This window comes from Oncorhynchus clarkii, chromosome 20 (genome assembly GCF_045791955.1).
Source record: "Oncorhynchus clarkii lewisi isolate Uvic-CL-2024 chromosome 20, UVic_Ocla_1.0, whole genome shotgun sequence".
Lineage (NCBI taxonomy): Eukaryota > Metazoa > Chordata > Actinopteri > Salmoniformes > Salmonidae > Oncorhynchus > Oncorhynchus clarkii.
In genome coordinates, this window is record NC_092166.1 from 30,265,647 (window position 1) to 30,291,019 (window position 25,373).

Below are 25,373 nucleotides of genomic sequence, written 5' to 3' on the forward strand. Positions count from 1 at the left end.
CTTCCATTTCACTCACTAGTGTTTTGACGTTCTCCATGTCAATTTGTCACATGTGAACCTTGTTATTATTGGGTGTTGCCTTGCTTTGCACTTCTCCGAGTGTTGAGACATGTCTGTTGTCTGTTTTTGTTTTCTATTCATTATTATTCTTTAATTAATAAAGGAAACTACATAGCCTTTTATGACCTGGGCGGGTTGTAGTGTACTATTTAAGCCAGGCATCTGTCTTCTATGTAAAAAGTGTTTTATTGGATAATTAGGCACCACTCAAATACTTACTCTACTGTCTACAGTACATTGGCATGGGGAACTTGAGGCATGAAACGTATGAAGAAACACATGATTTACCAGATATTTTGGGTTTAAATCACAGTTTATCAACGATAAATAGACGATAAATAAATTACAGTACAACATAGAGTACAGCATAGAAGTATGCAAGTCATTCATACAAATACGATTATACAGATATCCCCAAATCCAGTGTCAATGTTAGCAAGATTGTGAGTTGCCGTCTGCTTTTTCTTGTACTGTACATTATAGAATAGGTGGTGACCGAATAGTATTCTGTGAATTTCAAGGGACACAGTTTCAAGGGACACAGTTTCAGACCCACTGCAAACTGGATTATAATTCAGCGATCCCACTCGATGCATCACTTACTCTGCAGCAACATGCAACACTTGGAGCTGGAGGGAAACCATGTGCAGGGAGGGAGGGGAATGGCTTTACTGACACCTGCAACTGAAAAAGAAGGGAAAAAACACACATTTAGCAGCAGTGTGACAATCGTTCCTCACAGTGGTTTAAGCACAACATCAGAAAACACTCTATACTTATGGTGACAGACCCAGGGATTCAATCATCCGTCAACAACAACAACCAGGTATGGATCTATTCATGGTTCTTCACAGTGCTACGAGGACAATATCTCCACAAAGTGCTGGCGGGAGTGAACACTTCCTTACCTTGGTGTAAATGCCATCTAGTGGACTGGTTGGTAATTACCACATTGAGAGGGACATTGATTTCTATATTTTACACATTACAATGACGTAAGGGTGTATGACTACCCCGGAGACTCAGACATTTGCTACAAATGTAGAGGTTCAGAACAAAAACTTTCTTAGAGCATGCATTTGTCGTCAGGGAACAGCAACTCACAGCGCATTTCTGGATTGCGCTGTGGTGAGCCGGTTTGCTGGTGTGTGAACTACAGCAGCCTCTTCATGCGGCAGGTGTGTTTGTCTATGTGCATAGTGGCCCGGTCCGTAGAGCTGGTCAGAATATCCAGGGCCTCGTCTTGCCTCTCCAGCTCAGTCTCAGCCTCCAGAGCCAGGTTTTTCAGCTGCATCAGCATCTGAGAGAGTAGGCAGAGAGCCATATAGGCGCACACACACACACACACACACACGCTTGGATTAACTTGTGGTTGGCCATTTTTAATCTATTTCCTCTGATCCATTGTACAGGGCAAAGTAAATCAAGCTCAGCTCAAATATTTGACATATATATTTGACCCAGGTCTGTGGGAGTAAATCTCTTGATTCTCGTAGTGGTGGGGAAAAGTGTCTTGTCTAGGGTTATGTCCCGAGAGGACATGGAGTGAGTGAGTCAGTCAGTGGAAAAGACAGGAGAGATGAGCATAGAGGAGAAATAACACTTTTTTTTCTCAGCCATAATGATTCTTCCACTGCTTGTCGGAGCCACGAAGACCGAATGGCTGTTAGCTGTAAAATGAAAAACAATGAAGGGACTGCCGACAACAACCAAAACGATCTGTAATAACTGTACTTCCATCGTTAGGTCATGACACAACCGCCGTGTGACCCAATATTCACGTGACTAGTATACATTACTCAAGCCCATGGTGGCTATACAGAGGTCTCTGGTCTCCTGAGGTCATCGATAACAGACAAGTCAATGACATTTTGTTATTTCAACTTTCTGTGTGTTCAGGGAATTCTGCAACTCCATCTCCACGCTCCAACACCTGTGTACGTTATGGTCAATGGAACAACTTAAATCAACCTTGTTGTGCCAAGCAAAACTTAATAGACACTCACTCCACACCCCAACACGTGGTTTCTAAACTAATATTATGTTATCCTACACATGCTCTCACACACACACACACACACACACACACCCAATTGACGTTATGTCAGTTTTCAGAGGCCAGTAATCACAGACACAGCAACAGTGCACAGGAACGGCTTCAGACAGCAACGAGCAGACAAATAGTATTTCAACGTACTCCTTAACGACAACTGCATGCATTCACTTTCTAAGGTTTCTTCAGTTTGGGAGGAAAATGTGATAAATAGACTGATATCATTACTTCAAAATATACTGCAGTGTAATTTATGGGATTCGGTACCATATACTGTAAAATTGACCTTTAACTAAATTCTACTGTTGAAGGTAAATTTTATCACATCACTTCTGAACTTTTGGTTCGTTTTTATCCTCTTCCCTTCAACATACAGAGTCAGACATGTAGGTAAAATACAAATCAAGTTAAAAATAAATTTAAAAAAGTAGGCTAATAACATAATTAAACTGATGAAAGGTGAGGTGAGTTGTAGGAAATGTGTTTAAGACAGTAAAAAAAAAAAACTGTAAATATTCAACTGATTTGAACAAAGAAACGACGTGATAATCTGCAGGTATCAAATATCTTTTGACCAAAGGGGCTTTTTGCTGTACACTTTTCCACAAAAGCCTCATTCAACCTCAGCTTCAATCAGCTTTATAGAACTGCTTATGGGACTGTAAGAAACACCCAAGCCTCAAGAGACTGTAGCCTGTGTTTTAGGAGGATTCTGAAAATGACAACATACCTGTAACGGATTACCAACCAATTAAATAGACAAAATGTTGTGTTTTGAAGAGGTTTAACATGGAAAACACCATTCTGAGCCACCCATAATAATGTGTTAAACGAAAACGCATTTGCGTCACTGTTTATGTCTTGCAACCATCGACCATGCATGGAGCTCACTGTTCAACATTATGAGACTTTGAATGGAAATACTTTATACACTGTCTGACCAGAGAAGTCTAACCAAATAACTGGCCATGTCTCTTTCCCTCTCTCCTCTCTCTTGTAACCCAATGGGAGTTTGGTTTGTGGTCTTACCGACTAATATATAAAATACATAGTATGTAAAATAAAAATCATCACAGTGAATCTCTGGTTTGGACTGGAAACACAGCATTTATCTTCCCATGATTTTCATAGAACATAAGAAAAGTTACACTTGTTCTTTAAAACCTGCTATTGAAATGGCATACATTTAATGCATCATAACATGGAAATTCAATCATGCATTTCTTCTGAATTCAAAACAGATATAAAGACAGGTATAAACATTATCTGAACGCAAAATAGAGAAAATGTTAGGGCAGTGTAACTTCAGACTGTTATAAAGCATGTGATACATAGGATAAAATGCTTGAGGAAACAGGAAAAGGCATTAGAAGCCAGATTCCGATATTGTATCTCACCTGTCGGATTTCCTGAGCCTCAGCCTGAGTGACCTCTGGCTTAAGGACATGCACCTGCACCTGGGACAGCTCTCCTGCTGGGACTGTCATGGGGACCTCTGTCTCCTGGTACTGCAGCAGGCCTGCTGCCATGGGAGGGGGCAGAGATATAGTGATAGGCCCCTCAAACAAACACATTAGCTTCTTATGAGCGTAACAGTAACCCTATGATAATGTAATGGGGAAAGCTCGTAACAACAACAAAACACAGCATGCATCAGAATTGTGTAACAAATCAATAAGCTATGTAATAAATCAATAAGCTATGTAATAAATCAATAAGCTAGAGTGTATAATGAGATTTCAGCCTCAAGAGAGCCTAAAGTAATTTCAAAGATGTGTATTGAACAATATGCCATGCTAAAACCCACAGATCTTTACTGCCACTTGGTGGCCAAACACAAACCATTGTACAGAGCAAAATAAACAAAGAAGAACCCCCGACTAGGACCACAGAGGATAATCTAAACTTCTTACCTGCATTCCATATTGAACCTTGATCCTGGTCACATGGGGTCGTAGCTGGGGTCGTCAGGAAGGCAGAGTACTCACTTGTGTACTCCACCTTCTTCTTATACTGTATCTCTAGCACTGACATGGCCTCCGGCATCTTAGCCGACAGGAGTCGGAAGCATATGTCTGGCTTCCCTATGAACCTCTGCCTCACACTGATCTCATACGGATTGTGCACCCGGATGTCATCTACCTCATCCCTCTGAAAGCGGTGGAGCAGCACATAGTTTGTGTCTCGGACTTCTAATGAGGAGACCATCACCATCAAGCAACCAGGCTTCAGGTCTGAGTCTCCACCTCTGGAGACGATGGCTGGTACGCTGGTGATCACTCTGTGCTTGCCTGTTCCTGTTAACTTACAAGCAGCCTCTCTGGCAGCATGCTCAGCCTTGACATCCTGCTGACTCTTCCAGGGTAGTTTGCCAAAAGGCCACCAAGGGGGAGACTCCAGTTCAGACAGTAGCCTGCAGAGATAATGGTGACAGAAGTTAGAGGAATGCATCTAATTCAGTGACGGTTCACACAAATTAAGAAGGGTAAACATGTTCTGGATAATAGCTATCCAATCTCAAATAATTAACCACTACTATATATTAGTGTATATTTAATCATCATGTGGATAGAAAGGCATCAAAACTTCGGAAAATCTCCATGATTAGCTACAATATTTGAAAACAATAAAACAATGGACTGACAGGGCCCAGAGGTAGAATTCAATATCCACCTTACCTGTCTGCCACGCCCAGATCTGAGTCAATCTTGCCTAGGCCATGCATGACGTTATCAAACTGCTCTCCCTGGTGGTGGAGGACATTCCCTGTGTCCTCTAGCCGTCTCTGAGCCCCCGCAACCAGGTTAATCAGCTCCCTCCCCTTGGTCGGCTGTGCCTCAGCCCCCTGAACCTCTGCAGATGGGGACAACAACCTCTCCCTCCAGAAATGCTCCAGGACATTGTAGACCACCACCCGGTTGGGCCTCAGCGAGCCGAACCAGTGCTTGATATTCCCATGCTCCAACACGGTCAGAGTGCTGAAGATGAAGCTGGACGACTCCATCTTGATCTCCATGATCCTTGAGAGGCGGAAGCCAACCAGGTTCTCTTTGCTCTGGTCTGAGGTGAAGCGCAGCATGGTGCGGGTCAGGGACAGGGTGCCGGCATCCCAGCGCTTCTCACTGTTGATGTAGTAGGAGCCTGGCCAGCTGTGGATGGGGATGTCTCGGGTTGGGCATGTCATTTTGGCTTGGCTTCAGATGCTCACCTAGGAAGAGAGGGTGAACATGTTAAAATGTTGTATTGTAAATAATATTTGAATCAAGGTCAATATGTTAATCGAGATAAAAGATTAGAGACTAACTAGCTGCTAGCTAGGAATTTCAATCAACCCGGCAGTAAAGCTATGTTATGTAAGTAGCTAGCTGTCATGGTAATCAAGGTATTTTGGACTAGCTATTTAGACCTACTATATGGACAGTACAGCTAGCTAGATACATATGTTACTGTGTACTAGCTACCTTATTAGAGTACCACTATGTCTATGCTAAGCTTGCTAACGTTAGCTGACTAGCAAAACATGCAAAATCATAACATGTCAGGAAGCTAGCTAGCTAGCAGACCTTTTCATAAGCGTTCCTCTCAAATAAAAGATAAGAAAATGTGTATTTGGAGTAAATTGCATTCGTGTTCAAACAAACAAAATAGGTAACTAGCGATCATTCAACTTTGTTTACTTTTTAAACAAACCTGGCACCTGAGCTCCTGCAGGGTTATGACTATTCCAGGAAATCAGAAGCTACAGTTTTGTAATGTTGCGTAAGACGATAATATTATCGATTGTGCATTATTTGAGTACAGCTGCTCTGCGAAACTGTTAATATATATTTTAAGGTGGCACTTTAATAATTGTACAAAAACAAAAAAAATTAAGAAAATATATTTTCGCAGAATGGTTCCCAAGCGAGTGATTTGTTTGGACGTGAAGAGACGTCACTTCCTTAGTACAGACATGTTTACAGTCCGTCTAGAAACAATGATCCTGCTATTTGAAATGTGTAGAATGTGCATTATTAATGTCTAATTTCAAAGTGTATATTTACTAAAGACATTCAACGTTGAATTAGCAAACATTACGGAAACAATCATGTACAAAAAAAACGAACAAATTAAAGCAAATATTGGGCGTGTGCATCTATAAATGTGGTCCCCTAAAATGCAAAATAGCATAGCCATAGGAAGCTATTTTTAGGCTCGAATGAACGAACCAGCTTCTCCACATTTTTGATTTATCTTTGCAATGTAAATCCAATAATAATGGTGGAAAAGCAATTAATATGACATATCATGTCACTATAGTTTAGGTACCGTCGCTTGTTTCGATTGCTTGCTAATTAGTTAGCTAGTTAACGTTACACCCAGGACTTGTTTACATCATCCAGTATCATGGACAGGGAGTCTTATCATAACTGCTGCAGCCTCGTTAAAATATCAAGGCAATCCTATGAACAATTTTGGTCTTCGCACTTTGTGGATTACATAGAGAAGGATTTGAGCTATTCCAAATTCTTTAAAAAGTACTTACTTCCTAACCACCCATGCATGTTCTCGAGGAAATTTACTGAAGACTGGAAATGTAGGAAACAGTGGGTCACTGAAGAGGGGAAGCCAAACTTCCAGAAACTGCTGCAGCAATTTGGTGAATAAATGTTGTTAGCTACATATCTATTACAATGTCCAGTAACTTTGATGTCAAATGAATGAGTTTGATTAACCTATGGATGGGTTGTTCTGACCTGTGATTTGACAATCATTTATCGTGCTTTGTGTAATTATCTGATGTATATATTTGGTAATAAAACATGTGTTGCAGTTATGATGAACCAATAACCTATTTTGTAAATTGTGATTTCAAAGTATTTCTCTTTTTTCCTCTTGCAGATGAGACTCCGGTTCCAGTTGCAAACTGTAATGCGAAAGAATACAATGCAAACCCCAAACAAATTATTCCTTTCAAGGAATTTATTCACTACTGGAGAGAGTACATACAGAATGGACACTCATCACCAAAAGGATGTCTCTATCTGAAAGATTGGCACATGTCAAGGTATTGAATTCACCTGTATGTTGCCATCTGAAGTAAGAGCACACTGTATATAGACTTTTTTTCTATTGTGTTATTGACTGTATGTTTGTTTATTCCATGTGTAACTCTGTTGTTTGTGTCGCACTGCTTTGCTTTATCTTGGCCAGGTTGCAGTTGTAAATGAGAACTTGTTCTCAACTAGCCTACCTGGTTAAATAAAGGTGAAATAAATTAAATAAAAAATGATTGGAACGTTTTTTACAGTATGTAAATAATGTATATACTGAAAGTAGCTGTATTAAGAATAAGCTACACATGGCTCAATGGTTCCGTCCTCTGTCTTTCACAGGGATTTTCCTGAACACAATGTTTACACTACCCCAGTCTTCTTTTCCTCTGACTGGCTTAATGAGTATTGGGATACTTTGGAGGTGGATGACTACCGGTTCGTCTACATGGGACCCAAAGGCTCATGGTATAACAAAACATATTCATTATAGAGTCTATAATGGATATTCTCATACATCTCTGTCTCCTCTAACAACATGTGATTGCTTTTTCCTCTTTTTGCTATAGGACGCCATTCCACGCTGATGTGTTCCGCTCCTACAGCTGGTCAGCGAACATCTGTGGCAGGAAGAAATGGCTCCTGTATCCTCCAGGCCAAGAAGAGTTTCTACGAGACAGCCATGGCAACCTTGCTTATGACGTCACTGCCCCTGAGATTCGAGACAAGGTGCAATTCCCACACTGTGATGAGGCCTGTCAACCACTAGAGATCATTCAGGAAGCAGGGGAGATCATATTTGTGCCCAGTGGTTGGCACCATCAGGTTTATAATTTGGTAAGTACTGCAGTTTGGATGTGGGACAAATTTAAGTGGTACACTTGATCAAGAGGTTTTTTACAAATCATTATCAGTTAAGCACCTGTATGGTTCATATGGCTAATTTTGAACTAAGTATCCTGACTTCTGTCTCATTATCCTGCAGGAAGACACCATCTCCATCAACCATAACTGGCTGAATGGCTGCAATGTGGACATTATGTGGCAGTTCCTTCAGAATGAGCTGTCTGCTGTCCAGAGGGAAATAGAGGAATGGAGGAACACTATGGATTCATGGCATCAGCACTGCCAGGTATATAAGACACCTGGAAATAGACATACAGTGCCTTCGGAAAGTATTCAGACCCCTTGACTTTTTCCACATTTTATTACGTTACAGCCTTGTTCTAAAATGAGTTTCTCCCCCCCTCATTAATCTACACACAATACCCCATAATGACAAAGCAAAAACAGGTTTAGACAAATGTATTAAAATATCCCATGACATAAGTATTCAGACCATTTACTCTGTACTTTGTTGAAGCACCTTTGGCAGTGATTACTGCATCAAGTCTTCTTGGGTATGAAGCTACAAGCTTGGCACACCTGTATTTGGGGAGTTTCTTCCATTCTGCTCTGCAGATCCTCAAGCTCTGTCAGGTTGGATGGGGCGCGTCGCTTCACAGCTATTTTCAGGTGTTCGATTGGGTTCAAATCCGGGTTCTGGCAGGGTCACTTAAGGACATTCAGAGACTTATCCCGAAGCCACTCCTGCGTTGTCTTGACTGTGCTTAGGGTCGTTGTCCTCTTGGAAGCTGAACCTTTGCCACAGTCTGAGGACCTGAGCGCTCTGGAGCAGGTTTTCATCAAGGGTCTCTCTGTACTTTGCTCCCTTCATCTTTGCCTCGATCCTGACTAGTCTCCCAGTCTCTGCTGCTGAAAAACCTCCCCACAGCATGATGCTGCCATCAAGCTTCACAGTAGGGATGGTGCCAGGTTTCCTCCAGATGTGACGCTTGGCATTCTGGCCAAAGAGTTCATTCATGGTTTCATCAGACCAGAGAATCTTGTTTCTCATGGTCTAAAAGTCTTTAGGTGCCTTTTGGCAAACTCCAAGCGGGCTGTTATGTGCCTTTTACTGAGGAGTGACTTCTGTCTGGCCACTACAATAAATGCCTGATTGGTGGAGTGCTGCAGAGATGATTGTCCTTCCGGAAGTTTCTCCCATCTCCAGAGGAACTCTAGAGCTCTGTCAGAGTGACCATCGGGTTCTTGGTCACCTCCCTGACCAAGGCCTTTCTCACTTGATTGCTCAATTTGGCCGGGATGCCAGATCTAGAAAGAGTCTTGGTGGTTCCAAACTTCTTCCATTTAAGAATGATGAATGCTACTGTGTTCTTGGGGACCTTCAATGCTGCAGACATTTTTTGTTACCCTTCCTCAGACCTGTGCCTTAACACAATCCTGTCTCTGAGCTCTACGGACAATTCCTTCGACCTCATGGCTTGGTTTTTGCTCTGACATGCACTGTCAACTGTGGGACCTTTTATATAGACAGGTGTGTGCCTTTCCAAATCATGTCCAATCAATTGGGTTTACCACAGGTGGACTCCAGTCAAGTTGTAGAAGCATCTCAAGGATGAGCAATGGAAACCGAATGCTCCTGATCTCAATTTCGAGTCTCATAGCAAAGGGTCTGAATACTAATGTAAATAAGGTATCGGTTTTATTTTTAATACATTTTAAAACATGAAGAAAAGCCTGTTTTCACTGTCATTATGGGGTATTGTGTGTAGATTGCTGAGGATTTTATTTGATCCACTTTAGAATAAGGCTGTAACATAACAAAATGTGGTGAAGTCAAGGGGTCTGAATACTTTCCAAAGGCACTGTCTGACAAAGCAGATGCATTTTAAAAAGCTGTGTAATCTGAGTTGGTATTTTGTTTTACAGGTCATCATGAAGTCTTGCTCTGGGATTGATTATGGGGAGTTTGCCACTTTCCTGAAGATTATCGCTGACAACCGCATGTCCTTCTTGAGTTCTTGCTCCGAGAACAACTCCTCAAATTACCCACGTCATCTTTCAGAGACCCTGGCCACATTGGGGCTTCACCATGCTGCCTTTGATCTACAGAGGGTGGCTCACATTCTAGAATGCATGCTCTGCAATGAAGACTTCAAGAGACTTGATCATTCAACTCTGAGCTCACAACCTGAAAGTTTGCTGCAGCAGATTCGAGAGACCATGCTCTCCACTAGAGGGCAGCACTCCCTTTACCAGGAATAGGCCACCCAGTATCCTTTATGAGCAACTTTATCAATACATTTAGTTGATAAGGCTTTGGTTTCAGAGGTAGCCTGATGTTATCTTGACCCCCCCCCCCCCCCCCCACAAAAAAAAAAATGTAATCCTGTGTGAGTTTATGGGTGTTTTTTTATGTTGTGAATGAGATGTTGATAAAATGACAAACGTCCATACTTTGTGTCCTCGTATGTTTATTACGCCAGAGATACATAAAGTAATATTTAAGATAATAGCTAGCAACTGGCAAGCAGTGCACAACTGGCAAACAGCATAGTGTCAAGGAACTCAATATTTGAAGCAATCGCAATACTACAAACAAGGAAACTATTCATAGACGTCATAGACATGGTTGGTAGTGCTACCAGTGAAATACTGTACTAGGTGATTTGGAATAAGAACATGTTAAATTTATGTCCATTTAAATATGATCTGGCTCATTTCAACATGTGTGCGTTTCATATTGTTGGGGTCAAATACCTCTATCTTCATTTGGCTTTAAGAGTCTTTGGGCCACCAGTATCGCACGGATTCCTCCAGAGACTGTCCTCAGAAGCCTTGAGTGTTAATGGCTCTATGGCATGAGCCAGGCGAATGCCCAGATCTCCAACCCAGGCCCTGTGCTTCCCGGCTGACTTGCCAGACTGGGTCTGAGGTGCCAATCCTTCGGGTAGTGCCGACATGCGTACGGCATCAGATGTTTCCGTACCACCCCATTGTGATGAGTCCTGGCCGATGGAACAGCCCTCACTAAAGCTGATGCCCTGCATGTAGACCAGGTTGACCTCCAGAGGAAGAGCCACCCCGGGAGGAAGGTCCTTCACTCCCTCGGGAAGTCCTAGGAGAAACCACTATAGAAATATTATAGGGTTATTACAAGGAATAACTTGAATTCAACAGCCATGCTAGCCATATCCCATACCGTATCCTGCAGCCATCTCGTCCATACTGTATATGGCATGACAACAACCCAGTAGTTGACAATAAGCTACAGCACACGGTATGAGACGAGGTAAGCAAACCATTTCCACCATTTATCTATTGTATAGTGGTGCCTGGGGTAGTCCACTGTGTTGCCATGCTGACACCAGTGGTGACCTGTCATTCAGGGCAGGTTGCCTGTTTGGCATGTTATTTTGGCATTAGTACATGTTACATATCAGTTTGCAAACAATGTAAAAAAAAAATGCTATTTTTTGCTTTATTGAGTAAGGTAGCTCCAAAATGCAGGTGTTTCAGACTAGTTCAGTGGTTTCTGTGGTGGGGCAGCCAGAGGAAAATACAGACCGTAGGAGTTGGTAATATTCTATAGTTGTACTGTGATTGGCTCAGTGTTCTGTCACTCATGGGGACACGACGTCACCATAAAATATACGGGGAGAGCTCAAAAATTCAAGCCCGTTGGGTGCTGCCATAGAGTTACATAGGAAGTGCCCATCCAAGAAAGGTGAAGGTCATTGGCCACATATAAAATTACGTCAAATCACGTTATATCTACCGTAGCTTTGATTGATCATGTCAACATCATACTTTCAAAATCTTAGCTAGCAAGCTAGCAGTCATCATCATGAATCAAGTCGACAATCTACTGGCAAATATTTTTCAATCCTTGTGATATGAAGAGAAATTATAAAGAGAAATTATCGATAAAACGTATCGGTGCTCATCGGCCATTGGACATAAACACTACACAACAGGTTGGAAACTCGGAAATCTCAGACAAGAAGCTTCACTGCAGTGCCTGGTTCGAATCCTGGTTCGAATCCAGGCTGTATCACATCCAGCCGTCATTGGGAGTCCCATAGGGCGGCTCACAATTGGCCAAGTTTCGTCCTGGTTTGGCCGGGGTAGGCCGTCATTGTAAATAAGAATTTGTTCTTAACTGACTTGCCTAGTTAAATAAAGGTTAAATGGAAAAAAAGCCAGACTTTGATGAAAAAGTTTGATGACAAAATTTGCCCAAGGACTGCTTTGCCACCTTCCTGTTCAAGCGAGAACAGGTACGGCAACTGCACAGCCCTCAACCTCAAGGCTCTCCAGAGGGTGGTGCTGTCTGCACAACGCATCACCGGGGGCATTCTACCTGCCCTCCAGGACACCTACAGCACCCGATGTCACAGGAAGGCCAAAAAGATTATCAAGGACAACAACCATCCGAGCCACTTCCTGTTCACCCCACAACCATCCAGAAGGCGAGGTCAGTACTTGTACATCAAAGCTGGGACCGAGAGACTGAAAAACAGCTTCTATCTCAAGAGCATCAGACTGTTAAACAGCAATTACTAACACAGAGAGGCTGCTGCCTACATACGTACTCAAATCATTGGCCACTTTAATAAATGGATCACTAGTCACTTTAAATAATGCCACTTTAATAATGTTTACATATATTTCATTACTCATCTCATATGTATATAATGTATTTTATACCATCTGTTGAATCTTGCCTATGCCGCTCGGTCATCGTTCATCCATAAATGTATATGTACATATTATTTTTCCATCCCTTTAGATTTGTGTGTATTAGGCAGTTGTTGTGGAATTGTTAGATTACATGTTAGATACTGCTGCACTGTCGGAACTGGAAGTACAAGCATTTCTCTACACTCGCATTAACATCGCTAACCATGTGTACAGTTGAAGTCGGAAGTTTACATACACTTAGATTGGAGTCCTTCAAACTTGTTTTTCAACCACTGCACAAATTTCTTGTTAACAAACTATAGTTTTGGCAAGTCAGTTAGGACATCTACTTGGGCATTACACAAGTAATTTTTCCAACAATTGTTTACAGACAGATTATTTCACTTATAATTCACTGGCTAATTGACATCATTTGAGTCAATTGGAGGTGTACCTGTGGATGTATTTCAAGGCCTACCTTCAAACTCAGTGCCTCATGGGAAAATCAAAAGAAATCAGCCAAGACCTCAGAAAAACAATTGTAGACCTGCACAAGTCTGGTTCACCCTTGAGAGCAATTTCCAAATAATGGCCGGTAGTACGCAAGTATAAACACCATGGGACCACGCAGCCGTCATACCGCTAAGGAAGGAGATGTGTTTATTTTTCTCCTAGAGGTGAACGTACTTTGGTGCGAAAAGTGCAAATCAATCCCAGAACAACAGCAAAGGACCTTGTGAAGATGCTGGAGGAAACAGGTACAAAAGTATCTATATACACAGTAAAACAAGTCCTATATCGACATAACCTGAAAGGCCGCTCAACAAGGAAGAAGCCACTGCTCCAAAACCGCCATAAAAAAGCCAGACTACGGTTTGCAACTGCACATGGAGACAAAGATCGTACTTTTTGGAGAAATGTCCTCTGGTCTGATGAAACAAAAATAGAACTGTTTGGCCATAATGACAATCGTTATGTTTGGAGGAAAAAGGTCTGCAAGCCGAAGGACACCATCCCAACCGTGAAGCACGGGGGTGGCAGCATCATGTTGTGGGGGTGCTTTGCTGCAGGGTGTACTGGTGCACTTCACAAAATAGATGGCATCATGAGGCTGGAAAATCATGTGGATATATTGAAGCAACATCTCAAGACATCAGTCAGGAAGTTAAAGCTTGGTCGCAAATGGGTCTTCCAAATGGACAATGACCCCAAGCATACTTCCAGAGTTTGATAAAATGGCTTAAGGACAACAAAGTCAAGGTATTGGAGTGGCCATCACAAAGCCCTGACCTCAGTCCTATAGAAAATGTGTGGGCAGAACTGAAAAAGTGTGTGAGAGCAAGGAGGCCTACAAACCTGATTCAATTACACCAGCTTTGTCAGGAGGAATGGGCCTAAATTCACCCAACTTATTGTGGGAAACTTGTGGAAGGCTACCCGAAACGTTTGACCCAAGTTAAACATTTTAAAGGCAATGCTACCAAATACTAATTGAGTGTATGTAAACTTCTGACCCACTGGGATTGTGATGAAAGAAATAAAAGCTGAAATAAATAATTCTCTCTACTATTATTCTGACATTTCACATTCTTAATATAAAGTGGTGATCTTAACTGACCTAAGACAGGGAATATTTACTAGGATTAAATGTCACGATTTGTGAAACTGAGTTTAAATGTATTTGGCTAAGGTGTATGTAAACTTCCGACTTCAACTGTATGTGACCAATACAATTTGATTTGATTCATAGTCTGTTTTAGAGAAATGTCATCATCGAATATTGTAAGAGCTTATATGCCCCCTTTATTTATCCTACGAATCTGACTTGGTGTACAGGGAGAATACTGTAAGAACGGCCCATGTTCTGAACTATGTTGTTGTACGTTTCAAAAGTGCTGAACAAATAGTTGTATTGACTATGTCCGTCCTAGCTTGCTCATTAAAGTCTTAATCGAAATTACGGATTGCCTTTTAGAGTTTGTACATCTCAATTGTCAGTAGAAACCACATTTTGTTAAAGCAAGTCAGCCATATCAGCTATGGGTTTGTTTACAGGTAGTAATTGAGTCTGAATGAACTATTTCGCTGCCAGACAAGGCTCTGCTGATAGCCAGGTGTAGTAGTGGTAAGGATTCACTCCACGGTGCTGAATTTAAAAAAAGTATTATTCTGTTGGGACAGTTTTCTGTAGGCCCTAACAGTTTGTGGGCACCGTTTGTCACCGTTATAGTGCATAAAGAGTTTGTCCCACCAAAATATACATGCTAAAATAGCCACTGGCCTACACGATGGAATAATTTCCAGAGTTCTCGGATCTTCCTCCCACATCAGAGCTTTTTCTGAGCATTTTCTGAGGAATTGAGATCTGGCTTGGGCCTCCCCTGGCTTGGGGCTGTTTCCTGCAAGGATGCAAACTGGTGAGGGCCCAAAAAGGTGATACTTTTTCTTTTTGATACTGAAACATGCAAAAGAAATCCATGCGAGGGGGAAATGCAGGTTTGAACTAATAAAACAACAAAGAATATGATCTTCATGATCAGTCTCTGTGTGTAAAATATAAAGTGGTTAATGTGAACCTAACACGACTTAAAACTGTAAGGAAAGCAATCCAATGTCATTTGTTGCCTAGGCTTTACTGCAAATGACACTCGTCTTGAAAAAAAACAATACACTAATATTGCAGTTAGCCATGACAGCTTTTATAATAGAATGCCTGTGACCACACACATCTAAATATTGCATTTGGGAAAAAAACATCTTAACCCTAGGATGCATATGCCGTGTCAAAATGTATGTGTGTTATATTAAACACAGAGGAAGGGGTAAAATGTAGGCAAGCAACTACTAGTCGAATAAGACATGGGAGAGAAGATGAATTATATGAAGAGATTTATTTATAGACTAATACACTTATTAAAACAAATAACCAAACTGAAAACTGAAGACATTACTAGTGCCTCCCCCGCGATCAAACCAACATAATAAATCGTCATTGGATCTACACCATTCATGTAGGTCACCTATTTTAGAATCAAAACGCCGAATTTCGCCATAAGGTGACTAGTTTGCATCACTGTCCCCGAGGCAACACAGCCCATAGAAAAAGCTCTGTGCGGGCTGATCTTCACCTGACGGCAGATTTTATAAACCTTCAAATGTTCAACATTTTTGTCTTTTATGGTGTTGTCACACTCGACCAGAACACCAAAACCCACTTCTGCTTCTTTCAATCTAAATAACAATAAGAGAAAGAACATGTGAACCATCACATGGGGGTGCTTCAAATGAATATCATGCCTGGGTTTCTCGTAGCTAACTTTAATTGAAACATTATCTAACTGCTGCACACCAGTGGAGGCTGGTGACTTGAAAAATTGAGGAGAATTGGAGACCCACGGTATAGGCGTGGAACGCACGGAGACCACAAAGCGTGTTTCAAAAATCGGCAAACACAAATTATTTTAACCTAAAGCATTTAATAAAGACATTTATAGTACAATATTATGGGGAGTGGGAATGAGAGGGCTACTTACACAGTGTTGGAAAGGGATCACAGCAGTGATTGATTGACTGAGGGTATGAGGCATGAGTTGAGGTGTTCAGAGGCTTGACCAGTGCAGTAACACAAGACACTACACAGTTAGACAAAAGAGCTAAGAATGAGTTAGTCCAAGCAAGGAGTAAAATCATTTATGTGTAGTAATGTGATTGTGCATGTGATTGACTCTACATACAGGAATGAGAGAAAATTGGATGAGTGGATGAGCAGGCACATGAGACGTCATGGGTTCAGTTCATGTCAGGAGAATGTTGACAATGGTAGTGGAGTGGAGTAGACATCCCCTCTTAATCAGGGAACATGAGGGGACTTCCATTACAGCTGCGCCATCGTAGGTTTGGAACACGAGTTTCTCTGAAGTTAAACTCAGACATCTCCAAATTCACGAAGTCAAACACAGACTGCGCATCTCGCCCACTTGACATATCAAAGTAGCCCAATAAATGTTGCTGAATAAAGCCCTGATCATCTACATACCTGACGATAACTGACACCTGCAAGCAGACTGGTGGCACCATAGGTCCCAGAGCAGTGGGGCAATTTTTACCCCCTGGGGCCTGGAGTTTTTCCTTATACGTTAACCTAACTAGGAACATTCTGGAACCTATAAATGGTATGACAGTGATTAATCAGTTGTAAAAAGATTTGATATGGGCTATGATGGGACCATTTCTTCCTAATTAAGTCACATGGTTTTACAAAACTCCTGGCCCTAGGGTGGATGAAAACCCTGTCAAACTCCAGCTACCTTATATTTGTTCATTTAAATTATATTTAGACTAGATTAGGAGGGATGTTTCCTCTACCCAGACACATAGACATCAACTGAAGGACAATAGAACTCACAAGGATGAGCTTGCTTTATGCATGTTTAGGCCTGTCGACTATTATGTTGATTGATTAATTCCAGTTAATCATTTTGGATTAAAACTGTATAGGCATTTTAGCCAGCCCAATTTTGAATGTAATCTAGATTTGATCACATTCACATTTCTCCTGACAAACAAATGGACTATAAATACATGATCAATTAGTTGGTCCTATACAGATGGACAGGGCGCATAGGCTGTTATGCAGCTTCTCATATTAGTATACCTACAGTTGATAAGACAGAAAAAAGCTATTGTTTTCATCCCATACAGCATGTCAGATTTCTAATGTTTAGGTGTAGCCTAGGCTGCAGCAACATTTATGTAATTTGTTTTTGCTTGTGTCTGTCTGGAGTGATTCTTTCCATCTTTGCTAAATAAATACAAGAGGAAAGTGCAAAGCCTACTTGAGCTCACGTGAAAAAAAATCTCTTTAATCAAACTTTTAACGGATGTTTTCGACATCCCAGAAAATATGTTCTGTGTGTAAAGCATCGTGAAGTGCAGTTACAGGCGGCTTGGTGAAAGGCTCCCTCTAAGTTAACCAGCTATACATTTGATTCCAGTTGATATTGAACGCCCTAACCTTTTCATCCTTCTTCATAAAATCAATCTCAGGCAGAAATCGACCATCACTTTAACACACAGAACCCATAATGCTCTGTGGCACAATCCCGATGCAACACACTAGTTTCATTCTCTGATCCTACTTCTATGATTGGATGGACATGTCATGACGTGGCCCTCTTTGGGTATAGCGAGTACCCTCCCTCTTTCTCTTACCACCTCTCTCCCTCCTACACCCAGGCTCTGTTATCTCAGGTCGTAAATTCCATGAGGAGCCTCTCTTCCCCCCCGGACATGCGGTATGGAGAGAGGGTTCACAGTAGAACAAACAAACTTCTTCTACCTCACAGAACTTGAGAACTGAACAATATCTCTATTTTGGAGAATGTGTAAACGGTCGGTGGAGAATTCAGCTACGACCGGTCCATTTGGTTTAATGTTTGTGACTTCATGAGAGACAATACAGCCACATTACCATAACTCTGTTTATACAAGAGTCTCCGTTAGGAGATTTGCATCTAATTATTGTATAAAATGAATGAATAAAGATGAAACTATTTGTGAAATTATGTAATGTGATTTTAAACTGTTTAATGAAAGATAATTCCCTTTAAAGTTTAACTAAGTCATTGGCCCGCCCCATGAGCACAGACATTGATCTGGCGTCATTGGACAGCCTTTTCTGCTGTTTCGAAGATAACCTCCATCTGGAGAAGCCCACTTCAGACCATGGGTACCTCGATTACTGATAGGACTAAGGTTTGAGTAGAGACCGTGCATTCCTCGGTCATCTGAGGGAGCTAAGGTTGTAACGGTTGTTGAATTCCTAACCAAACCACGTGGAGCATTGGCTACAGTGCCTTGCGAAAGTATTCGGCCCCCTTGAACTTTGCGACCTTTTGCCACATTTCAGGCTTCAAACATAAAGATATAAAACTGTATTTTTTTGTGAAGAATCAACAACAAGTGGGACACAATCATGAAGTGGAACGACATTTATTGGATATTTCTAACTTTATTAACAAATCAAAAACTGAAAAATTGGGCGTGCAAAATTATTCAGCCCCTTTACTTTCAGTGCAGCAAACTCTCTCCAGAAGTTCAGTGAGGATCTCTGAATGATCCAATGTTGACCTAAATGACTAATGATGATAAATACAATCCACCTGTGTGTAATCAAGTCTCCGTATAAATGCACCTGCACTGTGATAGTCTCAGAGGTCCGTTAAAAGCGCAGAGAGCATCATGAAGAACAAGGAACACACCAGGCAGGTCCGAGATACTGTTGTGAAGAAGTTTAAAGCCGGATTTGGATACAAAAAGATTTCCCAAGCTTTAAACATCCCAAGGAGCACTGTGCAAGCGATAATATTGAAATGGAAGGAGTATCAGACCACTGCAAATCTACCAAGACCTGGCCGTCCCTCTAAACTTTCAGCTCATACAAGGAGAAGACTGATCAGAGATGCAGCCAAGAGGCCCATGAATCACTCTGGATGAACTGCAGAGATCTACAGCTGAGGTGGGAGACTCTGTCCATAGGACAACAATCAGTCGTATATTGCACAAATCTGGCCTTTATGGAAGAGTGGCAAGAAGAAAACAATTTCTTAAAGATATCCATAAAAAGTGTCGTTTAAAGTTTGCCACAAGCCACCTGGGAGACACTCCAAACATGTGGAAGAAGGTGCTCTGGTCAGATGAAACCAAAATTGAACTTTTTGGCAACAATGCAAAACGTTATGTTTGGCGTAAAAGCAACACAGCTGAACACACCATCCCCACTGTCAAACATGGTGGTGGCAGCATCATGGTTTGTGCCTGCTTTTCTTCAGCAGGTACAGGGAAGATGGTTAAAATTGATGGGAAGATGGATGGAGCCAAATACAGGACCATTCTGGAAGAAAACTTGATGGAGTCTGCAAAAGACCTGAGACTGGGACGGAGATTTGTCTTCCAACAAGACAATGATCCAAAACATAAAGCAAAATCTACAATGGAATGGTTCAAAAATAAACATATCCAGGTGTTAGAATGACCAAGTCAAAGTCCAGACCTGAATCCAATCGAGAATCTGTGGAAAGAACTGAAAACTGCTGTTCACAAATGCTCTCCATCCAACCTCACTGAGCTCGAGCTGTTTTGCAAGGAGGAATGGGAAAAAATGTCAGTCTCTCGATGTGCAAAATTGATAGAGACATACCCCAAGCGACTTACAGCTGTAATCACAGCAAAAGGTGGCGCTACAAAGTATTAACTTAAGGGGGCTGAATAATTTTGCACGCCCAATTTTTCAGTTTTTGATTTGTTAAAAAAGTTTGAAATATCCAATAAATGTCGTTCCACTTCATGATTGTGTCCCACTTGTTGTTGATTCTTCACAAAAAAATACAGTTTTATATCTTTATGTTTGAAGCCTGAAATGTGTCAAAAGGTCGCAAAGTTCAAGGGGGCCGAATACTTTCGCAAGGCACTGTACATTGGTGGAAACGGTTAAACTCTGAGACTATCGATACTGATAGAATAAGAGCAAATCTTCAATACTAATACTACTAGTCTGCAGCTATAATTTATGTCAACCTGGAATGCGAAGACCAACAACCACCGAAACATCTATTCTACAAGAACATTTCTGAATGGGACTCTGAAGTAACCATTCTAACCACGAAAGACTCCAGGGACGCAAAGAGAAGTTAAGATGTTAACTTTTCAACAGAAAGACTGATGATTCCAACAGAGATCACGATGACACACTGAGCGTAAATATACATATTGATTGCAATTATTCCCGAATGAGTGAGCGTTCATGTGCAAAGGATTAGCATTTCAATTAATATAATTAGCAACTGTGTAGTGTCTTTTGCGTCCTTCTCAGTCCCTTTGTCTACCAAACCGCCATTTTGGTTCCCACTAGGGAACATCCCCTATCATTTCCTTGTAACCATATCTACTTTGTTTGTTCGTTTATGCATTTCTGTGATTATTTAGTTAGTTAGTAAATAAATGATTAAGACAATTGATGTATGGATGATTCATAGTGAAGGCTGGGTTCGTGCAGATAACCAACAATTTATGACGTTTGGAATGAGACAAACGTGAGATAAAGAATAAGTCATTAATTAGAAGACTAATTGATCAAATATTAAAATATCTGAACAGTTATATTAGGAAAATTATAACTTTGTAATCTGAAGATTTTCCTTGGTGCCCCGACTTCCTTGTCAATTACATTTACATGATTCGTTTAATCACGTAATAAACGTAATTATAATTACAGAGAATTGATTTGATAAAATAACAGTCTTCACTTTAATGATGCCAAAGACATGACAGGCAACTTGTCAATTCATACTGCAAAAGCTTTGACTGGTTGGAGGACGTCCTTCAGCCTACCAGCCTCCTAGGTTTTGTATTGAAGCCAATGTAGCCAGAGGAGAACAGAAGCTAGCTGACCTCCGGCTACACCACGTCCTCCGGCTACACCATGCTGCTAGCCTCGACAGTGCTGTTGAAGTTAATGTAGACCTTCATTGCAAAACAGTATATTTTAACCAATTATTTGGTGACATATGAACATATTTAGTATAGTTTAATCTAAACTTTTTAAATGTTTCACTATTTTATTTTTATGAAATTTCACTGAAGAGGATGGTCCTCCCCTTCCTCCTCTGAGGAGCGTCCACTGCTGCACCCTAACTTTAGTGTGTAATTCAATGGCTAGATAAGCAAGCTACACCCATAAATGAGGTTCTGGTGTAAACATGTCAGTAACAGCATGTAATAAAAAGGCATTAGTTGAGTGCATTTCCATGTAATCTTATCTTTACACTACCGTTCAAAAGTTCGGGGTTACTTAGAAATGTCCTTGTTTTTGAAAGAAAATGAAATACAGTGTAGACATTGATAATGTTGTAAATTACTATTGTAGCTGGAAACGGCTACATAGGCGTACAGAGGCTCATTATCAGAAACCATCAGTCCTGTGTTCCAATGGCACGTTGTGTTAGCTAAGTTTATCATTTTAAAAGGCTGATTGATCATTAGAAAACCCTTTGCAATTATGATACCTACTAAAATTGGTCAAGTAAGCGAAAAATGTGATTGCAGTTATTGGACATGATGTTATTCTGTACTCCGTACTTATAGCGGGTGTGTGTGTGCGTGTGGTTATTTCTATGCAATGACATGTAATTAGAGAAACACCAAACGTTTTCATCTAGGTTTATTATTTTTGTTTAAATAAAACACAGGAACAATCTTAACCATTTGAGGCACTTTGGAGTCTCATAATGCTAAAGGCAGAATTATGTATCTACAAGAAACAACGCAGAAAACAACTTCATTCATTTACACTAGCTATGTTTCCATCAACTTGGCTAGAGATTTTTTTGGGGTCGACATTTAGAAAGTTTGCATCGAAAATAAATGCAACAATTGTCTGAAAACCAGCAGGCACCGGACCTCGTAGGGTAAGAGTTGAGTACCCCTGACCGAGTGTCAAACACAAATTAAATGGTTGAAGTGTTTCCATTATCCATTTGGGCAAATTGCGCATTAATAAATTGCCTGTATGCCCTCCCACCTATCTGTTTCATGTCTCAGTTAGCCTGCAAAACCCAGCATGGATAGTATGCAAGAATTGACTAATATTTGCCATTTCTAATCATTCTGATTTGCCAACGTATCGCCACAGTCGTTGCAATGGTAGAAATTGCAATCTTGTAGAAAAGAAATTGGATGGTGATACTTGGGTAACACTTTACTTAACAGCCAGTGTCATAACACATTATGACACGGTCATAACCATGTCATAATGTGTCATAACAGCGTATAACCTGGCGTAATATGGTCATAACACTGTCATGACCAATATATTTACGCCTGTTGTGACATATATTGCATAATTTTATGGCTGGTTAACACCCCTACTCTTATGATAAGAGAGTCATGACACCCACTTAAAAATCCACTCTTGTCGATAAAAATGTTGTCGATCTTTCGAACATTTCCCCCATGGCTGCCGTTTCCATTAAATGTGTCGCAATGTTTTTGTTGTTGTTGCAACATTGCTTTTGTCTAATAAATCTGGGTAAATGGAAACCTGCCTTCTGAAAGTTTTAAAGGCCCAGTGCAGTCAAAATTCCGTATTTCCTGTGTTTTATATCATATTGTACAACACAGCTGATGAAACTTAAGACTATAAAAGTGGGACTTAACTTGACTCATCGCGCTCTAGCGACTCCTTTCGGCGGGCCAGGCGCTTGCAGACTCACTTCTGTTGTCAGTTTAAAAGTGTTTCCTGCGACACATTGATGCAGCTGGCTTCCGGGTTAAGTGAGTAAGTGTTGAGGCGCGGCTTGGCAGGTCATGTTTCGGGGGACGCATCAGTTGACCTTTGCCTCTCCCAAGCCCGTTGGGGAGTTGCAGCAATGAGACAAGATCGAAACCAAACAAGAGGGTTCTATTGTGATAGGTGGAATGGGCTGAGAGTGGCTGAGGGGTGGGATTAAATCATTTATGTTTGGTAATGTATTATTGTTATGTGATTGCTTTATATAAAAGTACCATGTATGTAAAATGTGTATGTAAAATGTATGTATATGTAGCAGAAAAGTTGTAAAAATAGAAAAAGATATGTGTCCTCCGAAGGTGGGTTAATAATAAAATATATATACAATTTTTTAAATCATGAAATTGGGGAAAAGGGGGGAATTGTTTTTATAAAATGCTTTCCTTTTTCAAGACAGATTCCTAAATATAAGAAAATATGTAAACTTAAACGTATGAGGATATACACTGAGTGTACAAAACATTAAGGACACCTGCTCTTTCCATGACATAGACTGACTAGGTGAAACCAGGGGAAAGATATGATCCCTTATTGATGTCACTTGTTAAATCCACTTCAATCAGTGTACAGTGCCTTGCAAAAATATTCATCCCCTTTGGCGTATTTCCTATTTTGTTGCATTACAACCTGTAATTTAACTGGATTTTTATTTGGATGTCATGTAATTGACATACACAAATAGTCCAAATTGGTGAAGTGAAGTGAAAAAAAATAGCTTGTTTCTAAAATACAAATTTAAATGGAAAAGTGGTATGTGCATATGTATTCACCCCCTTTGCTATGAAGCCCCTGAATAAGATCTGGTGCAACCAATTACCTTCAGAAGTCACATGATTACTTGAATAAAGTCCACCTGTGTGCAGTATAAGTGTCACATGATCTGTCACATGATCTCAGTATATATTAAAAAATTGAAAGAATATGGCACCACAACAAACCTGCCAAGAGAGGGCTGCCCACCAAAACTCACAGACCAGGCAAGGAGGGCATTAATCAGAGAGGCAACAAAGAGATTAAATAAAACCCAGAAGGAGCTGCAAAGCACCACAGCAGAGATTGGAGTATCTGTTCATAGGACCACTTTAAGCCATACACTCCACAGAGCATTACAGAAGAGTGTCCAGAAAAAAGTAATTGCTTAAAAGAGATAAATAAGCAAACGCATTTGGTGTTTGCCAAAAGGCATGTGGGAGACTCCCCAAACATATGGAAAAAAGTACTGTGGTCAGATGAGACTAAAAGTGAGCTTTTTGGCCATCAAGAAAAACGCTATGTCTTGCACAAACCCAACACCTCTCATTACCCCGAGAACACCATCCCTGTGGGGATGTTTTTCATCGGCAGGGACTGGGAAACTGGTCAGAATTGAAGGAATGATGGATGGCGCTAAATACAGGGAAATACTTGAGACCTGTTTCAGTCTTCCAGAGATTTGACATTTGGACGGAGGTTCACTTTCCAGCAGGACAATAACCCTAGGCATTCTGCTAAAGCAACACTTGAGTGGTTTAAGGGAAATATTTAAATGTCTTGGAATGGCCTAATCAAAGCCCAGACCTCAATCCAATTGAGAATCTGTGGTATGACTTAAAGATTGCTGTATACCAGCGGAACCCATCCAACTTGAAGGAGCTTGAGTAGTTTTGCCTTGAAGAATGGGCAAAAATCCCAGTGGCTAGATGTGCCAAGCTTATAGAGACATACCCCAAGAGACTTGCATCTGTAATTGCTGCAAAAGGGGTCTCTACAAAGTATTGACATTGGGGGGGGGGGGGGGGGGGGGTGAATAGTTATGCACGCTCAAGTTCTGTTTTTTTGTCTTATTTCTTGTTTGATTCACAATAAAACATATTTTGCATCTTCAAAGTGGTAGGCCTGTTGTGTAAATCAAATGATACAAACCCCCATAAAATCAATTTTCTTTCCAGATTGTAAGGCACAAAATAAGAAAATGCCAAGGGGTGAATACTTTCGCAAGCCACTGTAGATGAAGGGGAGGAAAAGTATTTTTAAGTCTTGAGACAATTGCGACATTATTGTGTATGTGTCTCAGACAAAAGATTTAAGTGCCTTCGAATGGGGTGCTGTAGTAGGGGCCAGGCGCACCGGTTTGTGGCAAGAACTGCAACGCTGCTGGATTTTTCATGCTCAACAGTTTCCTGTGTGTATAAAGAATGGTCCACCACCCAAAGACCAACTTGATATGACTGTGGGAAGCATAGGGGTCAACATGGGCCAGCATCCCTGTGAAACACTTTCGACACATTTACATTTATACATTTTAGTCATTTAGCAAATGGGTGCAACTCAATATTAGGAAAGTGTCCTTAATGTCTTGTTCACTCAGTGTACATCT

At 40.9% G+C, this 25,373-nt stretch overlaps 2 protein-coding genes and 1 pseudogene across 7 annotated transcripts; 1 reads left to right on the forward strand and 2 right to left on the reverse strand.

Annotated features, from left to right (window-relative positions):
• Positions 1 to 354: 354 nt before the first annotated feature.
• On the reverse strand, positions 355 to 6,061 carry LOC139376178 (synaptosomal-associated protein 47-like). 6 transcript variants are annotated; one of them, XM_071118456.1, is made up of 6 exons: positions 5,804 to 6,061; positions 4,792 to 5,321; positions 4,027 to 4,526; positions 3,511 to 3,632; positions 1,165 to 1,360; positions 355 to 744 (listed from the first exon to the last, which is right to left on the reverse strand). In XM_071118456.1, exons 2-5 carry the CDS (start codon positions 5,295 to 5,297, stop codon positions 1,214 to 1,216), a joined length of 1,275 nt encoding a protein of 424 aa, XP_070974557.1. In that variant the 5' UTR covers positions 5,298 to 5,321; positions 5,804 to 6,061; the 3' UTR covers positions 355 to 744; positions 1,165 to 1,213. The 6 variants fall into 6 exon arrangements, with proteins under 6 accessions (XP_070974557.1, XP_070974552.1, XP_070974554.1 ...); XM_071118451.1 differs by having other exon boundaries at positions 3,511 to 3,635; XM_071118453.1 differs by having other exon boundaries at positions 3,511 to 3,635; positions 5,791 to 6,059.
• On the forward strand, positions 6,060 to 10,445 carry LOC139376179 (jumonji domain containing 4). The gene is made up of 6 exons (XM_071118458.1): positions 6,060 to 6,752; positions 6,995 to 7,160; positions 7,489 to 7,614; positions 7,716 to 7,983; positions 8,132 to 8,278; positions 9,919 to 10,445. Exons 1-6 carry the CDS (start codon positions 6,500 to 6,502, stop codon positions 10,252 to 10,254), a joined length of 1,296 nt encoding a protein of 431 aa, XP_070974559.1. The 5' UTR covers positions 6,060 to 6,499; the 3' UTR covers positions 10,255 to 10,445.
• Positions 10,446 to 10,843: 398 nt separating this feature from the next.
• On the reverse strand, positions 10,844 to 16,749 carry LOC139377046 (putative transferase CAF17 homolog, mitochondrial; annotated as a pseudogene).
• Between the last annotated feature and the right edge of the window lie 8,624 nt (positions 16,750 to 25,373).

What these genes read in the sequence shown, in the direction of transcription:
- LOC139376179 (XM_071118458.1), top strand. Translation starts at nt 6,500, where the DNA reads ATGGACAGGGAGTCTTATCATAACTGCTGCAGCCTCGTTAAAATATCA. An exon ending in AAAGATTGGCACATGTCAAG is followed by an intron (nt 7,161 to 7,488) that starts GTATTGAATTCA and finishes TGTCTTTCACAG; the next exon opens with GGATTTTCCTGAACACAATG. An exon ending in CATGGCATCAGCACTGCCAG is followed by an intron (nt 8,279 to 9,918) that starts GTATATAAGACA and finishes TTTGTTTTACAG; the next exon opens with GTCATCATGAAGTCTTGCTC.
- LOC139376178 (XM_071118451.1), bottom strand. Translation starts at nt 5,297, where the DNA reads ATGACATGCCCAACCCGAGACATCCCCATCCACAGCTGGCCAGGCTCC. An exon ending in GATCTGGGCGTGGCAGACAG is followed by an intron (nt 4,527 to 4,791) that starts GTAAGGTGGATA and finishes TTATCTCTGCAG; the next exon opens with GCTACTGTCTGAACTGGAGT. An exon ending in AGGTTCAATATGGAATGCAG is followed by an intron (nt 3,636 to 4,026) that starts GTAAGAAGTTTA and finishes CTCCCATGGCAG; the next exon opens with CAGGCCTGCTGCAGTACCAG.